The sequence below is a fragment of the Hippichthys cyanospilos genome, chromosome 7 (assembly GCF_059441005.1).
Source record: "Hippichthys cyanospilos isolate Australia breed blue-spotted pipefish chromosome 7, RoL_Hcya_1.0, whole genome shotgun sequence".
Classification (NCBI taxonomy): Eukaryota; Metazoa; Chordata; class Actinopteri; order Syngnathiformes; family Syngnathidae; genus Hippichthys; species Hippichthys cyanospilos.
In genome coordinates this window covers 13,738,645-13,760,647 of record NC_142375.1, presented here as the reverse complement: position 1 = coordinate 13,760,647, position 22,003 = coordinate 13,738,645, and the positions used below count along the sequence as shown (strand labels likewise).

The 22,003-nt window shown below is 37.0% G+C and overlaps 1 protein-coding gene across 1 annotated transcript in view; it reads right to left on the bottom strand.

Annotated features, from left to right (window-relative positions):
• Positions 1-22,003, bottom strand: part of ctnna2 (catenin (cadherin-associated protein), alpha 2) — a 219,622-nt gene that overhangs the window by 51,630 nt on the left and 145,989 nt on the right. The window contains exon 9 of the mRNA XM_088420189.1: positions 20,144-20,296. Within this exon, the coding sequence (XP_088276315.1) occupies positions 20,144-20,296 (153 nt within the window). The remainder of the gene's footprint in view (positions 1-20,143; positions 20,297-22,003) is intronic.

Genomic DNA, 22,003 nt, shown 5'->3' with positions numbered 1-22,003 from the left:
GCACATTCATTTTAGTCCTGTCCTTGCATCCTTGCACTAGCTGCCCATTAATTTTAGGATCCAGTTTAAAGTTTAATTAATTGTTTTTAAGTGCTTAAATGGGTTGGCACCATCATACCTGTCAGAGCTTGTTCAGCCTCACATTACTACCAGGGCACTTAGGTCCTCTCACCAGTTGCTCCAGAAAGTTCCTTGCTCCAGGCTCACCCATTGTGGGGACCTCACTCTGTGTCCGCCCCAAACCTGTGGAACAGCCTACCTTTCCAGGTTAGAGCTGTACAGTCTGTTGAACATTTTAAAACCCTCCTTAAATCTCCTCCCTGGAGTTCACTCCAAGCTAGGCAAGTAATGTTGGTCTGTTTTACCTCTTTTTTTTATTCTAACTCTCTTCTATATTGATATTATCACTCTTTTTACTATTATATTTGTGCTTGATTGTATTTTATTAACTGTACAACACAAAGGGGGTCAGCCCTTTGAGGTTGTTTTTAAACATGCTTAATAAATAAACTTTGACTTGACATTTAGAATGGATGTGTCGTATCAAAATGCACATGTGATTGAAGATATATATATTTTTTTTTTATTAAGTCATGTGTGATGTGTCCAACATACTGTATGTTGCACCACATCTGATTTTTGCTCCAAAACACTCAACCAAAATGACTGAGATATGCTGATAAGACTCCCCTCTAGTAAGAAAGCGGATGATTTCTTCTGCCCCATTAATCAAACGACAATACACTGTGACTAAGCGCAGCTTAGCGGCCCTCGCTCGTCTCCATTGACTCCACTTTCACTTAGCACGGAACTATGCATTCAGGCAAGAGAGCCAATGACAGCAATGGATGCAGTGAAAGAAATTTTAACGACTCAACAACTGCAATGGTTTCCACAGTTACGGGAGCAAGTCACCAACCACATTTGCAAGTGACAGTGCAGAGAATAAAATGATGACAAGATGACGTGAGCTGTTGAAAACTCTATTCATGAAAGGGTATCATTCATATCAATTTACGCAAAATCATCTCTATTTCAGGCTTAATCACAATAATGGTTGGCATGAGCTGTAACTATACAACTGCAATACTGCTCCTCTATATTGATTTAGCAACAAAGCAATCCATGGCTCATTTTGAAATAAATAATGACAAGTGGATGATTGAGTATACAATGACTGAAATAATAATTAAAACATTGTTCGTTTTAAAAATTAAGATCAATTGTGCTTTTTCAAAAATCCATTGACATTGACAGAAGAAGGAAAACGAAAAGTGAGCAGATGTTCATGTTCATTAAAATTCCAACAATTTAGCGGTCGTATTACATAAGTCACAAGAAAATCAGTTCAAACAAACTGTGAATATTTTGAATGCACTAGGGGTCAACAACATAAAATACTCAAATAGCAATTTGCATTATCTCTGAAAGAAAGGAAGAAAGAAAGAGAGAAAGAAAGAAAGGACGAACAAAAGAAAGAAAGAAAGGACGAAAAAAAGAAATACCAGGAGACACAAAACCACATCTTTCATGTTGAAGTGGGATGAAATATATATCGGCAAAAAATAAAAGCATTTTGTTTACAATTTTGTTCAGTGTAAAAGTATATGTGGCTAAAGCCCTAAAGTCAAATCAAGATCTGGAGCTGAATTGCCAATATCTGCTCATTTTAGCAGATTAAATGCTCCAAGCTCTGCACTGAGTCACGTCTATGGAGTCAAGTTAGAGCTAGAAATGCCAAGTTGTTTCAGATGCTTTTATACTTAAAATTGGGCCAGTGACAAATGATGATGATCTATCTTCAGTTCAGCTTTGCAGGGTAGGCAGTACAAACATCTCCTTCTTTGTGACACCACAGGGAATGTAACTGCTCCGTGGTGTACTTGTCACATGTGGCACACGAGTAAAGAGTGTGTTTGTTAGCCCGTGTCTCACTGGACATGTCCACTTCATGTGAATCTTCAGGGAAATGGCCACAAGAAGTTTGCTGTCAGATAGGAGAGCTGCTGGCCTACAACAGCACAGGGTCAAACAAGGAAATATCCCCCACACAAATGTGGAGCAACTGTGTATACAGTGCATCAGGAAAGTATTCACAGGACTTTCTTTTTTTCTGATTTTGTCATCTTACAGCCTCATTCCAATTGTATTAACTTAATCTCTTTTGTACACACACCGCATTTTTATAATGTGAAAGAGATTTTTTTGACATACAAATTGATTAAAATGAACAAAATAAGAAATCATATTTTCAGAAGTATTTACAGCCTTTATTATGAAGCTCAAAAGTGAGCTCAGGTGCAGCATTTGTCCAGTGATCATTCTTGAGATGTTTCCACAACTTGAATGTAGGCCAACTGGAGTAAATTTTGTTGATTTAACATGAATTGGAAAGGCACACGCCTGTCTATATAAGGTGCCACAGTTGACCATATATGTGAGTGCATCAACACCAGGCATGGAATCAAAGAAATTTGCGGGTTAGGAGATCGGCCGTCTGTGGTCCACTTGGTTGGAATGTGGGATGGTTCCTGCCCAGTGGCCTTGCCTGCTGTCAAGACATCACTGCACTATATAGCACAATATGTTTTCTGTAATCTATTTTGTTTATGTGTATGTCTGTATTTGGTACATGCAGCATCCACTTCAACCTGTGGGCCTGGAAGGGGGCTCCTCCCACCTGTGGTCCCTTCTGGAGGTTTCTGATTTTCCCCTAATTGGAGCTTTTGAGTTTTTCCTTCCCCTTCTGGGAGCTTTGACAGGGGATGCTGTTGTGTACCTTACACTGAAAAGATGTCTCTGTACAACTTCTTTTTTCGAAAGAGGTCTCCACATGACCTCTTTTCATCTGTGAAGCCCTTTGAGACTGATTTAGGGCTATACAAATAAAATGTGATTGATTGATCGATTGAAATTGTCTGTAGACCTGTGAGTCTGGAACGTCTTGAGGCACGCATATGATGAACAAAACAGAACAATTGAGCACACTGGCCTCCATTGTTCATTAATGAAAGCTGTTTAGAACCACCAGGACTCTTCCTAAAGCTGGTTTACCGTCTAACCCGACAATCGGGAGAGAACGGCCTTGGTGACCAAGAACCAGGCCAAGACTCGCAATAATAAAAAAAAAAAAAAAAGCTATGGGTCTATAAAAAGGACAGAGTAAGTTGAAGATTCAAACCGCATTTACAAAACGTGAGCACAAAAAAAAAAACCCACAATAAATATAATGGATAATTTGAATGTAACCAATACCATACACAATACTCGCTACATTTTGGTCACAAACTTTGGCTAACCTGTATACAATTAAACTGTAAATATGGTTGTCCTGTATACAATCATAAGTATGTTTATGGCAAAGAGGGAACTCACAAAACTGAGTTGTAAGCCCCCATCAAACAAACAAGGATTCAGCATTGCAACAATACAGTTCATAGAGTGTTTTAGTTTGGTATGGCTGTAGGAAAGGCTTGGTCTGTCCCAAACACTAAAATGTAGTTTTAGCATATGCATGATACTACTGAAGGCCTCCTTTCATACTGTTGCCCTTTTCAAATATCTGGCTAATCTGTGCCTAATTTTGCTCACACGTAAACATGCAAATTATGCAACTAACTGCTATAGCATACTTAGCATAATAAACACAGGAACATACATGCACGCACAAAAGTAACCTATCACTTTCCAATGACTTATCTTTCACTTTATGCTTGAATAAGAAGCCCCCCCAATGACATTGTGTGATGCTGATTGATGAACTTCATTGCTGGTTTATATGAGCATGTTATGTAATGGCATAAGCACTAGAAAAGGCCACAGTTGGGCAGAATGTTTACATACCCGTGTTTATATAATTAAGCCAGATAAAACTGAATTTAAGTGCATTTATGTGCACGTGCAATGAACACAGCCTGGAGCATATATAACATTTTATGTAGCTTTATACATCCGAGAGTACAGCGCTCCCACAGCAGCAGTTTGATGCAAGATATACTGATATAAGGTCCTTTGTCATATCTGAGTTTATATATATATATATATATATATATATATATATATATATATATATATATATATATATATATATATATATATATATATATATATATATATATATATATAAATTTGCATTATATAGGCCTTTTAAAGAAATAAAGCTGGCACAATTTGTGGATTGTAGTGCAAATAAAAAAATAATAAATAATAACCCCCTAGGTTATAATCAAGACCATTGGAACATTGAGAACACCTCCTTTCTCAGTTTCACATTGTTAAAGGGTTAAAAATGTTCCTACCTCAATGACTGACTCATGATTAAGTACACTTTAGCACGATTACTCACGGGGTTTTTGTTGTCATAGTGACAGAGAGAGCAGAGTTTGACCCAGAATTTTATGTTACGCATTGTGATGGCCACAAATGCAAATAATTGTATGTACTGTAATTGCATTTGCTTGATTAACTGAAATATTCTGGAAGAAGTTTGGCGAATATGTTTTAGTACTACAAAAAAAGATACTAACACAAATTCAGTTAGTGATTTTTTTTCAGTCAGTTAGTTCAGCTTGAGTTTTATTATGGTCAGTCTATAAAGATTCCCTAATAATAGTTCTCTGTCAAACAAAGCATTTATTTCTAGCCACACATTCACTTAATTTGATTAATATGCTATATAGTTTACTAATGAGTTATTAACTTGAAACAAGTGCTGCATTATCAGTGGCCACGAGTAAGATCAGAGATCTGCATTGTATTATAAATCAAAGGTGCTGTGCAAATGATTCAGATTCAGATTGAATGTTAGCATTCGTGACACAGCATAACTCAACAACATAATCATATTTGCAGCTAGACTTTTCACGATAGCAAATTTATGTCTCGGACGTAAACCTAAAATATGTGTTGTACAATCTACAATCTGACTGAAGTCAAAAACAAAACATTAAAACAAAAAAAGAAACAAGGAAGACATTGCCAAATCTACAATATGGATTCATTTTCATACTTACATCAATTTTTTCATAATGTCTTTAACTTTGCTTCATCCTTCTTTCACCTTTAGTACTTTTATCCTGTTTTCAAGTGGTACGCTTCGTTTAAGCTTGACGCTTCCATCAACAGACATTATTTTGGCAACGGAGGCCCTCCACACAGATTCCACGCGGAACAGAATTTGTGCGTATCTTCTCAAATTTCTTTACGCACGGACAAAATGGCGGACAAACTATTGCTTATGGAAGTGTGCTACTACAAACACCTTTATGATTCGTCTGAAAAGAAATACTGTGATCTAAATACCATAAACAAATCCTGACGAGCACCACGTAGGGGAGAGATGAGTTCGTTCAATGGATGGATGGATGGATGGATGGATGAATAAAGAGAGTCTAAAATTTTGGGACTCGAGAGCTCCTTCTAGGCTGTTTTCCATGCAACCCTTCTCCGATAGACCTGATTCAAATGATTATTATCAGGCTTCTGGAAAGTTGAATGCCGATCTGATCGTTTGAATCCGGTGTGTTTTTAAAGCCTGTGTGTGTGGGTGTACCATAAAAACAGGCAGGATTAGGGCTAAGATTCTTTTTTGTTCTCTATTTTAACCATTGAAAAAGGATGGGATGAATTTAACAACGTTCAGTCTGGTGCACGGTAGACATACATGAAAGGCATAGTGTTTCCTGAAGAGCTCATTTAACTGGCCTAAAACATTGCACTTTAAGGGTAGTAAACAAGGACTGGGACAAAACCATCTTTTCCCCCTTCCTTCACCTAATTAGCCAGACGTAGGCAGCGTCTGACAACCTGAGCCTGTGATATTCTGCATTTGTACTGTGGTAAAAAGCCACATCTCTAATTAGGAGGGATGATCTATTTTCCATAATGAGAATTGATTGCTTTTCTTCTGCCCAACCAAGCATTTTCTATCTTTCACTCACTCTTTCTAATTGAAGGCACCAGTCTCTCTTGTTCTCTAATGCAGAGACACTTCAGAGCTGTACATAGAATAGGACTAAACGAAGCACTGTGTGATTAATGGGCATACATTCCAGAAAATTTGATTTGGCAATGGCAGTCAACTCCATCGCAAAAGCTTTTGCATTACCAAATCTAAGCCAGAGTGAAAAAGTTAAACTGCTCACACATGTCTCTACACATGGTTACACATAATGTGTTTAATTGACTTTCACAGCAGCACTGCTTCAAAAGTAAGGCTTTAACATAATGCAAATAATATTTACATCAATCTTCAGTACTATTTCCTATTATCAGTCATGCAAATAAGTGGCATGCAGGTTTAGATGCTGACAGAAACCACTGATGCGTAATGTCGCGTGCTTCACTGTGCACATTTGCATACCATCCCTAACTTTCACCCATGACAACAACAGAGCCTGAGCTGAACTTTTTCTTTCCCCTGAAAAGTGGCTCCAAGATGGGCCGTGGCTTGAAGTGCACTGAAATGTGGTTCAAGATTTACCGCTCATTCCGCAACTAGCTGACAAAACCGGTGTGTTTGATACAAGGTCAAACATATTCAGTCATCCTTTATTTGACAATCATGAAAAGAGCATGTGAATATGGCGCAACTAATCGCTATCACTTTCTTTGCTAGGTGTTGAAACAAACTGCAGGAACAAGACAAGGGATTACATACTGCTCCGTGGATTCCATATGATTGTGTGTCAGTCCTGCCGCGTCGTTCCGCATCACTACAATGACATGATCAGTGGTGGGCCGTTACTTTCACATGTACGCCTGCTGTGATGTTGGACTCTCTAATAAATAGCCCTTATGCACACACATATTCATTACTGGGCTACACAGGCTATTTTCCAAAGCTTTTAAACGTCAATAAACCTGCGTCAGCCATTAAAACTTATCATTATACGTGATGCTGTTAAAACTTTGAAAAAGTAATTCATTAAAATAAATATCCACAAAATTTTATGAAGTCCAAATGACAAATCACAGTTTAATATAAGAACATAATTTTCTTTCTTTACTATTAATTGAATAAGAACCAAATAAAATAACACAAACATATTAAAAATGAAACAATAAAGAAAGAAAAGACGTGGCCTCACCAAAACAAGCGGCAGTTACAATCGATCAGTCTTTTCAATACCTCCCGATTTTTCTTGACCACTTCATGCTCTTTCTCTTCGCACTGAGATGTAGAGTGTATCCACTTGGTGTTCCCAAAAGGTAAAAGCACGGTTGCGTATTGAGGAGCTCTCTTTACCGTCAGACTGAGATGTACAATACTGTATATCCACTCGGGGGTCCTAAGAAGTTTTTAAAAGCACCATAGTGCTTGGTGTCTTGTTGCTGCCTTTGTTAAACAATTGAAGTTTGCAAATCCAGTGTAGCTCCACACCAAATCAATCCTTAGCAAACAAAAGGCATTCCCAAAAGAACTGAGGACAGGTTAGCTAATAGCTACACTACGCCTTTAATGCAATCAGGCGAAGCCGCATAGCTTGGTTGTTGAGCATTGCACTGCCTTCCTGCAGTGAGCACCCACTAACATCACGTTCAACGTGAGGCCTCTAGATGGCGATCTTATGACTCAATTGGCCATAACAGCTGTCTAGTAAGTATACGGGCCGCTCACATATACATCTGCGCTTGCGGAGAAGCCCGCATCTGTTGAAGAAAATGCCCTAGCCCCTCTGGAGGCAGGCAGATTACATACAGCCTGCACAAGTTAGCTGAATTCTAATTGGTTAAAAACGCCAATCTAAAACTACAACACTAGAAGGGGCGTAGCCAAATGGATATAATATGACACGAAAAGAAGAGTATGGAGAATATTTGTACTAAAAAAAAAATATATATATATATATATATATATATATATATATATATATATATATATATACTTATATATATATATATATATATATATATATATATATATATATATATATATATATATATATATATATATACTGTATATAATAGTAAAAATAAATTTGAAATGAAATTGACTTTCATCATCATTATAGTTTATTATGATCATGAAGAAGAAAACAAACTGTATAAAGTAGATTCTTAGGAAGCTTATTCCAGTAAGCGATGGTATTGAGGATAGCAGAGGATGGCGCGCTGGCTAAAAAAAACCCACTATTGCTATTATCATTATACACCATTTTAAAGTAATAAGTGTCAGTGAAAATGAGGACATTTCAATTATTTATCCATCATCTTTAATTTTTTCCCTAAACCACCAAAAAGTTATCTTCTAATTACAATGCATTGCTTTTGATACAATAATTTCTTAATACTTTGGCACCATGAAAGCCTATGAAGAAGCCACATGCAGTGTGCCCAAATTAGACATCTTGTAAAACTGTGAGCCTATGCTATAATCTTGTCGCTTCCCATGGGCATCAGAGCATTCTAAGCCTTGAATACAAAGGCAGTCGCTCTATGTGGCTTTGCAAGTCGGTGCTGCTGCTGTGTAAACATTGCTGCTGCTGTTTGCCACTTATTTAGCACATGTTAATATTACATGAGAAAGGGGAGCTCTTTGATGATGTAAGTGAACACTCAAACTGGGGCTTTTCTCTTCAGGGAAGAGAGAGATGGGCGGTGGAGAAGACCCTTGGAGATTTATTTCACTTCCGCATTAGCAATCCGGCATGTAAAGAATTTAATATGAATAGAGCTGCTTTTGTTGTTGCTATGGTTGTTGTTGTTGTTACAACTCTGATCTTACTGTAGTTTACACCATAAGCACTCATAGAAAATGTGATGGATAAAAATGATAATGAATGCAGTTGGTATCATTAGCATTCCATAGTCCGCTGGGTGCGTAAATGTGTTGTGAATAATTTTCAAGTTGATGACACTAATTAATGTAAATACAATTTTACAGAACATATGTGGAACCACGTTGACCCAACATGACACTTACGAGCATTTCCATCAGGTACATGAAAGTATCACCACATATATGTTGGATTATATATTTATTTAACTTTTTTTTTTTTTTTTTGGACTGACAAACATATTTAAACACATTACTGTTTGAGAACCAGACAATTTTATTCAAATGCTCACACACCCTTGTGGGCATTTTCAGCATTCAGAGACTCAAACCACAATGACATCAATATAGCTCTATGTAACTAGAACCAGCAGATCGGTTTTACTCGAGAGAACTGACTCTTGATCAGCCATTTACCTGCCTGTCTGAAGAAAAATAGCTGGTATTGTTGAGTATGAGGTTACCTCCATATTAATAGCTTGGAGATGAGCTCTATGAAGAGTTGTACCCTAGTTTGGTAAATTTACTATGCTGGCTGGCTCTGCAAAATCAGTCAATGTGCTCAAAAAACCGAAGTCATAACTTACGTACTCCTTGAGTCCAAAAAAAATACATGGAGAATTTCTTAGTGGCCTGTGATAGCCTTTCAGTGTGAATATGAGTGTGAACAGTTGGTAATGTGCACTATGACTGACTGGTGAAATGTTCCCACTGTCTCATGCACAAAGTATGCTGAGAGTCGAAGTTCTCGCTCACCCATGATGCTACAACAGGGCAACAACATAAAAGGTGGAACAAGAGAGAATTTGGTATGGCACTTCTTGGAAAGCACTTAAATTTGAAAAGAGACTGACGTAAGCATGCTTATAAAAGGCTGCTTTAATTTTGTACGTCATTCACAATGACCTTTTCTATGAAATTGAACATTCAATTTTCTACGTGAGTGTTTGTCTTTTTATTTGTTTCTATCAAGGCCAACAAATTTTGTTTTGAAAACAACTTCAAGAGCTCTAAAATCTTCCCCAGCCTTTCAAAATGAAGCATCAATCATACATTGAAATGAAAAAATGCCAGTATAGCACCAGTCAGTACAAGCAGTGCCTCAGCACATACTATTTAATTTCAGGCAAAGGGTCTGCAGAGGAACACTAGCTCAGACATACTAAATCACAGATCTTATGCTACTGAACGCAAGATTTGTACATACGTATGTATGAATGAACATTGTCACTAAAGTTGATGATGGACTGATGGACTTGTAAAACTTTTCAAGGACGCAGGCTGCCTTGTGTGCTCACACACACTGTGCGCTGCTAATGTGAGTGACACTGAAGAGGACATTGAGTAAGACTGTTTTTAATGAAAGAAAGGATGCATACCAAATACAATGTCCCTTTCCGACCAAACAGTTCAGGAACTCCCGGTCCGAAGTTCCCTGTCTGTGGCTAACGAGTCTGCGTTTATATCGAGACAGCGCACGAGTAGCTTACTCAAATTGGACTGATGATATGAGGCAGGGAGGAGAAAATGCACAACCCCTCATGTCTAACAAATGATGCTAACTAAAAATCTGAATGACAAGCAGGATGATGAACTAAAGAAGCTGCCACACACTGCATGAGAATGGAGCCTAATTAGCTTTTCTTGATTTATATGCAGCTCCGTAAGCTTGATACTAATACATCGATACACATTATTCGAGCTGTGCAATCTATCGACAAAGCTATGAGTGGCTGGTGGAGCGAGCACTTTTGTACTTCCGACGAGTGCTTTGTGACAGGAAGCCTGCTAAAAGTACACGGTGAAAAAGACCATCTCCACGAACAATTACCCTTGTCGCAAGACCCTTGTCGCAACTAGGAGCTTAGAAGGTTCCTGGTAAATGCTTAAGGGGAACCATCCAGATCCGGAATGTTTTTTGTTCTGAACGGAAAGAGGAACTCAAACTATCAGGGTACGGCGGAAGAGTTCTTGCGGTATGAAAGGGGCTTATGTCCTGGTACTCAAGTAAGTAACCCACCAACAAAATGAATCAATATGTGCACCCCTGTTTATGCCCCTTGTCGTGTTACTCAGGGCTAACAGATCCTACAGTTCATAAATATTGGGACACTGGACACAGTTCTTATCTTTTGGCCTGCAATCACTGCCACCACATTGGGGTTGAAGGTAAACCAACAAGATGAAGTGATTACTAAACCAATCAGCCCTACGGTTCACTATAGTGTAGGATTCAGCAGCTCGCTGCTGAAAATATCTTTCAAAATCTTGACTTTGTAAAGAAAAAGTCATAGCTCCTCTAGCCAACTCTGTAATGTGCCTGCCATTATTTTGGGCGATTCAACATAGCTTTTTTTTGTCGACAGGTGTACCAGTGAGGCAGTACTACAAAGGGGATGGAATGATTATACATTTGATGAGACAATTTCACCATAGCAACAACAAATCTGCGATTTGACGTCTGTTGCTCTGTCCCCCCCACTCAGCTGTCGATGAACGAGACATTGTCATCAGCTGCTCCCATCACAAAGCTGTGGTCTCTCTGTCTCTATTTCCCAATCTGCAAAGCACTGTCAACCACGCTCATTGCAAAGGTAAGGTCAAGGCGACTGAGAAACTTGAGTTGTGGAAACGCTGTTTCTCAACATCATAGTTGGAATAATTGTCATGTCTAATCCTGGGTTTCTTGCATATTTTCATAACCTTGATTTTGTATTTGCACCATGCAGTGACAAAAAAAAAAAAAAAAAAGGTTCACTGAGCATTTACGTAAACACCCTGTGTTACACGTAGTTGATTTTGAAGTCTATATACTCTGAAAGCAGACGGGTAAGCAAAAATTAGAAAAAAGGTTCAAAATAGGACTGATCAAATTTTGGGTTGACTTGACCCATCATTCTGTGTTGTTTTGCACAAAAAAAAAAAAAAAAAACAGGAAGCGGTCACTCTGTACCAGACTGCCTTATAAAAATTAGCTAGAGAATAGGGTCAAACTGGCTCAAATAATAGATTGGTCCTTTTAAGACTCATAAAAATGTTGTTTTTGACTGTTCTTAGAGTGACAGGTGCGCAAGCCTATATGCACATAGACCTACATGGACTATAAAAACTGAGAATGGCTCATTAAATGTATGGAATGCTTTGATCGCTTGCCAATATCTGGGATAATTTGAGCAGTTAGAAAGGTAATACTTCATTTTAAGTAACTTGTTGTTACCTAAATGATGCTATCATTGAAATGGTTTAGTCTAGCACCTGGAAATTAGCACGCAATTTCATCCCAAACACATAACTGCTGAGTTGCACAGATTGCAGTCAGGTGATTCTCTGCTAGGCGTTGACAGTGACTGTCTTCTTCAAGGACTTTTACTTCCCTATACTCTTTTTTCCCCACCACGATGGTACAAGTTGGTCTCTGCCTCATCTGTCTAATATGATATTGTTCCAGAAGTGCAAAAGCTTTTCAAAATGGTGTTTGGCAAGCGCTCATCCTTTTTTTACATTCCAACCCTGCTTTGGCTATTAGGTTGGCATGCCGCATCCATTTCCTTTAAAATCCTGCACCAATGGTTTCCTCTCAAGGGACTGCTAGCACAAGGAAACTGGCAGAATTTTGACCACGGAACAAGGCGGCGAGTGAGCCTTTAGCTTGGATCTACCTGAATTTTCCAGTCCCAGGCTGCGTTAAGTGGTTAAAGGTGGAGATGCACGGGTGCTGTTTATTGCCTTTGCGCATAAAGGATGTTGAGGGAATTAAGAATTTCAGGTGAACAGCAGCGGTACATGATGCGTCGATCGCAACGGTAGTACTGGGCAATTGCATGTCACTATGTGCTAAGCAAAAAAAAAAAAACAACAAAAAAAATAAATAGCTGTGTTGCCATTTCCCGAATGTGTACCTTTTCAAGTGACACCCAGTTTCTCGTAGGTATTCAGAATAAAATTACTTTTCTGACCTAACTATTAATTACTTTTGTATATGTATAAGCTTAAAAACAGGTTATTTGACAATACTGGAATAAGCACAAATTATCACTCAATGGAGTAACGCCACTGTTTTCGAGCATGATGTAAAGTAAAACTAGTAATGAATAATGAAATACGGAAAAAAAATGCCAGATTCACAACTTAGTAATATGAACTTTGTAATATGACATCTTTAAAGATATAATGGGACCTCTGTTACATGTGTTGCTTTGCCTGAGCACAGTACAGTCAAGTACAGTCACAATTTTAAGTTTGTACTAGCTAAAAAACAAAACGCTATAGTCAGTGTTATCAACACTTTAATAATACTGTCAAAAAAAAAAAAACACACACACACACACACACAACCACACAAAACACAATAATTACAGGACAGTATGCACTCAGTCGCACCAGATTGTGGGTGTTATTCATTTACAACATTTGAGGATAAATATGTCAAGTAAGAAGAAACAAAGAAAAAAAAACTGCAGAAAGATGGCTGTGGAAAAGTAGATTTTGAGACTTCATTTTGAGGCCCAAAAAAAGTTCATGAATCATTGCATGAAACAAAAAAAAAAAAAACCTTGTCTGCTTTTCACATAAATGAAGAAAAGTGACAGACGTAGATGTGGTGTATTATTCCCATTAGAAAAAAATGAGATGATAAATGAATCAGAGATAAAATGGACATTATGGGCCATCTGAGGTGAGATGACTAAGCCCCCACGGCCTTATAATAAAGTCAAGGATTTCTGATTCACAGTAAATCATATTAGATCCTTTGTTTGACGCATGGCATAACAGAACGCATGTCTCCCTCTGTGACTCATTTAACAATGCACATCTTGCTTATTGCATTTGTGATATTTGTGAATATTGTCATATTTTGGGAGTATCACACAGAGCGCAGATTGTTGGGGAATTATGCCTTTGCTTCGCCTCAGAGCTAACGACAAATTGTTCGACAAAAATTTGGTCTGATGTGTCACAAACACTGCCACCAATCATTGTATTCTTCGCGGATAATGGAACTGCGAATTGGCTTTTGGGAGGTGGGGCTGTCTTTTATGAGCACATACTTAGTGGCAAAATAATTTCTATTTGTTACTCCCTCTTTTCACCGTTGGAGACAGACCGTTGAGATGTAACAAAAAGAATAGAAATGTCAGCTTGAAGTTAAAAGATTGGCTGATTGCATTCTGGAGCACAGCTGTTATTCTTCAGAAAATGGGCTGATGACCAAATACCCCAGAGGTATGAGCACTGACTCAAAGATATTACAATGCCACCAAAAGGGAAATCTGCTAAGGATCCTGTGTTTGCAATCAGGATAAAAAGTCAGAATTTATGTATTTGGTTTGTAGAGGGTGTGCGTTTATTGCTTCGGCGCTATGTCTGTAATATGTTTTAAATCAATACGTTTTTTTCATTATTATTTATTGACAGAACTTCAAAATGCCACAGCAAAATATTCGATTTTAGTTTATACAGTATATGAAACATCGCAGGTGAGACCTTTCGTTCGATAAAGCCTGCGCCGGAAGATCATAGAGTTTTATTTTCTACTGCACATGAGTAAAATTTCACCTGTCATAGCTCAAAGAATTGCTTAGACACTGCAGTATGTTATTGCGCAATTATTACGCTACTATTTCAATATGTGTCAAAATGTACTGATTGCTTCAGATCCAGTATTGTGCTGGGAAAATGCAAACTCCATACAGTGATTTGAAAAACGAACCTTAAAATTCTGAGGTAGAGGCGTTAACCATGACTGCACCATGTTGTCCTTTACTAGATTAACATTTTTAACGACGTTAATAATTGTGGTTAGCACTTGCTATGGGCCTTAGGGAAATGATACATCTCATTGTGATGCAACGAATGTACCGTATTTTCCGGACTATAAGGCGCATCGCTATATAAGGCTCAGCAGCAAAAATTGAGCAAAAAAACATGATTTGCCACGGATAAGCAGGACTGGACTATATATGAAACTTTATATGAAATTCGCATTCATACATTTATAAATACAATCATATATATTGTATAGCGAATATCAAATTTACACATCACAAACTTTTTTAAAAGATCCTATTCATTTTAGATATTCAATTTTATATTTTTAATCATATATTTCAAAACTTTTTTTGAGCACAGCCTTTGATTCAGATCTTTTCAGTTCTATTTCATAGTTGTTCCATAAACGGACTCCTTGAACATACATTTGCTTGACCGGTGGGAAAATACAGCAGATAAGATCCACTGGACTAGAAACCGCAGGGCTTAAATCATGATGAAAAAGTCACGGCTTATAGTTAAAAAAATATGGTAATTACAATGGTGCCTTGAGATCCAAGTAAGCAGATTTACACATTTTTTTATGAGCTATCATTTAGTTATTTAAAAAAAAAAAGTGTTCCAAAAATCAGATTTATTCTGAGGTGACAAAGGCATCAAAATAGAAGTGTATGTTGGCCATGTTGCATTCACTGTAGACCAGTTTCTAATCCATTCTGGTTCAATATCCAATAAAGTACTTAATGCAATGCCTTCAGGATGAGATGTATTGTTTCTCTAGGGCCCTTATCTCACAGACAAGTGAACGGTAAATATGTTGTTTTCGCAAACCTTTCTGCCACTATGTCAAAAATAACTGGGGACACAATCCACACTTTCATTTCCACTCCAGTTATATAGCCAGGAAACAGGAAACCACACATTCACATTTCTTTTACATTTGCAGGAGCGCAGGTGCTAACCACTACTGCAGGCTTTCTTTTCTTTTCTTTTTTATTTTTGCTAGCATATGTCAACCATAAATGAATGACCAAATAAAATCTTACCTTGAGTGCCACATTGGGTGGGACCGGACCACGCATAATGCTAACACTCAAAACAAGGACAATACAAATGTACACCTCAAAAATGTGTCTTCACCAAATCTTAATCTAAAAGAAAGATACATGCCGCACAGGGAATAATAACAATCACCATAACTTCACTTGAGCAAGCTGTTCAGGCCCAATGACGGACAAGTACAGCATTTGGAAAATATATTCATAGCTCTCCTTCAACTGTAAAAGCCAACAACATATCTGTCATTATTAATCTGGCCATCAAATAACTGGTCCGGCAATGAAGTCTCATTCCCCCCTATGGTGCATTAATTACCAGCCATAAATCAGCCATGAAATGGTTTGAATAAAGTTTTGTGACACTTTTACACATATCATAAGAGGCGGGATAAAACTGCAGTGACAGCAGGGTCAATACTAATTTCTGAAGGGCTCCTCCTGTTTACAATCGTGTAGTTTTTAGACAAAACTAAATTCTTACCTTTTGTCGAAAATAAAAAAGCGAATGAATGGTTCAACAACTTTTTTGACATTCCACTCAAAAGCTTTAGTAAAATAGCAACTGAAAACTAGTATGGCAACTGTTCACAAAAAAGACTAAGACAAAGTCAAGGTCAAGGGAAAATTTTACTCCAATGTTTAGAAAATGGAGCCTGACATTTTTTCTTTGTTCAGAAATTTCTGGCACATGCACATTTTCCCAGCAGTGACAATAAAAAAGAACCACAACAACTTTTTAAAAGATTGGATATTCATCTTGTGCTTAAATTAATAATAAGAACATATCAGTGAGGGGTGTACTGATGCACTGGATGGAAAGCTGGCCATGCAGCATTACTAAAATGTTATGCAGATGCAAAGCTGACAGTGAAATGTGATTGTGGGTGTTGTATATGAACAGAAAAAAAAGTCACAAACATATCAATCCCCGCAGTAAAAATGCACTGCAGCAAGCAGAAAGAGAAGGAGAAAAAAAAAAGTAGACAACATTAGATCTTCAGGGAGAATGAACGTGAATAGGATCATAAGAGTTAATAATACGTTTATAGACTACATGTACGAGAACTCAAAGTCATCTATTTAGAAATTTACTCTCCACTCCTAGAATAAAAGCACGGGTTCAAAATAACACCATGCAAGAGTAGAATACTTTGTCATTCGTGCACACTTTCTTGTTACAATGGGCAAGGGATTGGAGTGTCATTCCTGCATTGGGTGAAAGCCAATGAAATCCAGGGCAAAAGCCAATCATATAAGTAACCATATTAACCATTTCTATATTCCCTTCCGTACACATGTGTATTCAAAACAACAACTTGTTAGGATTGAACGACAACTTGCAACATAGTCACACATGGCAATGCTGTTGATTAACAGACTGGATTATCAAGTGACATGGTGGATCCATTTCATTAAACCAACACATGAAAAGCATATAAATGAACTACAACAGTAGTGGTTTTAAGCCTGTGCTATATCGTATAGTGGTCTCCACTATAATAGTTGCCATGTTTTAATTAATCACAGGTCCAACTAAAACTATTAAGTACCTCTCCTGAAATGGATGACTCTCTTTATCCCCTCAGGATACTGTAGCAGGTGGTAACTGTAATTGCCTCAGTACATACACTTGTTATAAGCTATTGTTCGAGCACAACATTAAAATGTTAACCGTTGGGGGTTCTCGTCTATTAAGCACGTGACTACTGGGCCCTTTTTATCGCTTATAAATATATATATATATATATATATATATATATATATATATATATATATATATATATATGTGTGTACACATCATATTTTCTGCACTATGAGACGCACCTAAAAACCTTTTTTTTAAAGCTGATGGTGCGCCTTATAATCATGTGTGCCTTATAAATGGAACAATATTCAGATTGGGATTCGTAGATGGGGAATGAACTGGTAAAGTAAGCTTTACCTGTTTCTTTTGTGTGTTTACAGTTGAACAAGGTTGAGCATATTGACATTGAGTTATTATGCTATTGAGAGTTTAGAGTTCAGAGCTATTATTTGAGTTTTATATATATATATATATATATATATATATATATATATATATATATATATATATATATATATATATATATATATATATATATATATATACAAATCAATTAACCCAACAACTGTTTTTTTTTTTTTTTTTTTTTTTTTACAGTGTTCATACAGGACTGCTAGCGCATTGATGAAGACACACTGACGTCCCGCCAGGGGGCCCAACCTACTATTAGAGAACCCCTGGGTTAAGGTATGATTAGCTTATGATTGGTGGTGGTCAGAAAGAACTGGCTAAAAATAAATAAATAAATAACATGGAGTACACTTATATGCAAAAACATACTTTAATATTCATTTGACCTGATTGAACTTTAACATTTGAAATCTGTACTGCCAGATACTTAATCCAATGTGGGGTGCAAAAAAAAAAAAAAAAGTGTTTACATAATCTTTTTGATTGCATGGGTCAAAGATTTATACATATACTATATATCTATGCCGTCCAAATAAAATGCTTCTTACCTGCCAAACCACTGGAAATACACATTCTGAAAATAAGCTATTGCACAGGCAATGTCTCTTTAGCATACAAATGACAGTAGAAGATGTGATATCAAGCACTTTACAGAAGAAAAATAAAAAACGTGACAACCAACCATAGGAGTAGAAAAATGCAACAAATGTAGATTTAATCTTCCCGAATGTCCTTGGTTGGACAAAGTTTGAAGGTCAGGTCAGACTTTAAGGGTGGCATCAGTCAGGTATCGTAGCTCATCAGCAAACAGTCAGGATGGACGAAAAGGTCACTCAAATCACTCTCAGCTCAAGTCAAAGGAAGCAGCGGTGTCGTCTTAAGTGACAGTACGTTCAGCAAAAGGTTACTTTGAATAGGCCATGAGTAAAAAAGGGTACTCCCATTCAAGGGCAAAGGAATTTATCACAGGATAGTTTCATTTACACCACTGAAAACCTTTTGAAGACCTTTCTGGAGCTCAAATTTCACTTTCACATTCATTTAAAAAGAATGGATAAAAAAAGAGGCTATGGCACAGGCACAAGTATTTACACTTTCTTTGTTCTTAGAAACATGAAGTGGATCCCAATAATGATTTAAATCAATATCATACGTCCCTAAATCAATATTATGTATAAAATCAAATCAATCCTGCTCCCAATATGCTCATAGCTTGGAACTGACACACGTGTCATGCTTTGCCCATATTCTCAATTTAACTGCTCAGTTAAACAAGTTTATATTTAATATTTCTTTTGTTATAAATGTATAGAAAAATATTAGTGTTTTTCCTTTGGGCAACGGTTTTTCACATATTTTAACACTGCAATTTCTTGTGAAACGACAAAGCATCTTGTTTCATCTCATTTTATATTAAAAAAGCTATACAATTTATAGCTACTGTAGCTTCAAAGGGAAGCAGTTGTCTACAGACTTTTTTGCGGACGTAGTAGGATGACTCTGCACAGCCATTGATTGGGCAAAATTCATTTCTAATTGAAGTGGACCGTTTTGAATCAAAAATTGATTCATAATAGAAGATCAATTCTCAATCGAATTTGGGACCCTAAAACCAGAAACGAATCAAACCATGAGACAATCACTCCCAACCCGACAAATTAGTAACAAAGAAAGAAGCTCATATGGAACTTAAACTCCCAATTCAGAATTGAGAAATAAGTTATCAAGACTAACGTCAGCATTTGTGCGTTCCTTTAAAAAGTAGTCTTGACACCAATACAAGAACTGGTTTCTTTTCATATATAAGAGGGCCTCAGAATTGTTGATTTAGCAAAGTTCACTAAATGTACAGTACTGTTCTCACATCAGATTCCATTATTCACATTATAAAGTGCCAAAGGTAGCCAAACAATGTACAGTATGGATAAGAAGCTTACATGGCAGTGTCCCAAAAATATTCCTTTTCATTTCACTTTGTTGGTTGGTCAACATGATGGTCATATTACTGGCAAACTCAAATGTAGAATAAATGTAAATTTCCGCCATTGCTTGCTGCTCAAAACAAACAAAATTACTCTCACAAGTGGCGTGATTACCATGACTATGTCTCATACATTACAGAAGGAAAATAAAAAAAAACGTGTCCACAAACACAAGTTTTATGATCTCTATAATAGCTCCATTAGCTGCTGTTTCATCACTGCATGCTTACTCTAAGTGAGGGTGGTAGCTTTATTCTGGGTATCAAAGCTATGGTAGGTTCCCCAAATTGGGTATATCACTTCCTTCAATCCATGCATCACTTAATACTTGTCAGCATGCATTTTTTACCCCACATTCTCTCCGTTCTTTCTCAATAAGTCTGGTTTGAACTGCTTTGCTCTGTTAAAATCTTAATTGTATCCCAAATGCCCTGACCTGCTTCATTTTATATTTGCACAAGCTGTATCTTCTGGTGAATACGAATGTGCATGTGTGTGTGTGAGCCTGTGCGTGAAGAGGATCTAGGAGACAATGTATGTACATGTATAATTTATGACTGACCTCCACAAGCTTGTTGGCATGTTCACGGAACACCTGGGCATACTCCTTGACCTCCTTCTCATTTCCACTTTTGGCCGCTTCGATGAGCACCAACAGAGGGACATTGGTCTCCAGGAATGAGTCTGAGATGTGGTCCATCACTGCTTTTCTCAACTAGAATAGAATAAAAGATGGAGTGAGCGGAGTTCAAAATAGTAGCAATATTGACAATATTATATATATATATATATATATATATATATATATATATATATATATATATATATATATATATATATATATATATATAGCTACTATATATAGCTACTTATATATATATACTTATATATATATATATATATACTTATATATATTACTTATATATAAGCTACTTATATATATATATATATATATAAGAGAGAGAGAGCAAGAGAGAGAGAGAGAAAGATGAAAAAGTGGAAAGGTGGAAAGTAACTCTTATTTGGACGGAGTGCAGATTGCTTACAAGGCGTAATTTTTCCCATAAGGCCTTTTTACGAGGGTAAGACACTGCAACTTTTATCTTTGTTTATGGAATCATTTTGTAGCCAAGTGGCAAGGGACCAGTTGTTTCATGAGAAAGTAAATGGACCCCTGTGTTACTCACTGGGATGTCTGATGAGATGCTAGGGGGAACGGTACAGAAAGCATGACAGACAGGTGCTTTATCTTATAGAGGGATGGGGTTAGTCATGCAAGACCCCTACTAAGACACACAAGAGAGTCGAGGAGAAAAAAACAAAACAAAACAAAAAAAACAAGTGTTTTCCTTACACACACACCACATATTTTGTGGATGGATGGTGATGCATGAGGTGGTTTTTAGGCATTTTAAGTCACTGTTCGATGAATTTGTAATTTGACCTAATACTTTAAGTACACCATGGAAAGTGTTGCATGAAAAAGTTTGAACCTGCCACTATATTCAAAGACCTTTTCCACAATGGCCATTCTGATGAACGCAAATTCACATTTTTTTTTTTCCACCATTTCAGTCATTATGCCATCACTGGAATGGTCCACAACCTGCCAGTTAAGCATCCTCCATGAAACTGGACGTTGTCAGTTGACTAAAACACAAACAACACTAGGAAGTAAACATTCCAGTGATGAGCAAGCTAAAAAAAAAAAAAATGTATGAAATCTTTTAAACTGAAACTTTTTTTGTTGTAACTCCACAGGTCTCCTTTTTAAAACAAGTTAATCCATCATTAGGATCGGGTTAAACTAGATTCAATTTACTCTATTGGACATGGCATGGCTGCTCAAGAAGTAAACAACCTGAAGCTAGTATGTAATGTACTATCCAGGCACCACTTTATCAAGAATGGTGTAATCCTGGATCAGTGATTTAAAGAGCTCCAATGCCAGGTACAGAACATTATGGTGTTTATTCTTTGGCTCATTGGAATGGTGAATGTTGCGTATGTTTCACCACATCACTGCGGTTGTGCATCATTGCTATCCAGTCATCTGGCGGCAGGGATGTGGAATGTGGGTGGATATAAATCTCACATTTGCTGCACCATCTTCACACCATCTTTGTAGAACTCAATGGTGTGGCATTATTATTATGAAATTTGGGGTAGAAATGTGCAGTATCTGCCCCTTTTCTGACTGATAAATTTCATCTTTGACGGACAAATTATATTGAGGAGTAAACTATGCATTCACTATCTCTAAGATAGTTCACAACGATTGTAGATTTACAGCATTATCAACACATTATCAACACATTTTGTTTTAAATTCAAGAGCCAAGAGTTTTATTGTCGTACATATAGTAATGCGACACAATGAAATTCTTATTCTGTTCACTCCCTGAGCAGACTACACTCCACAA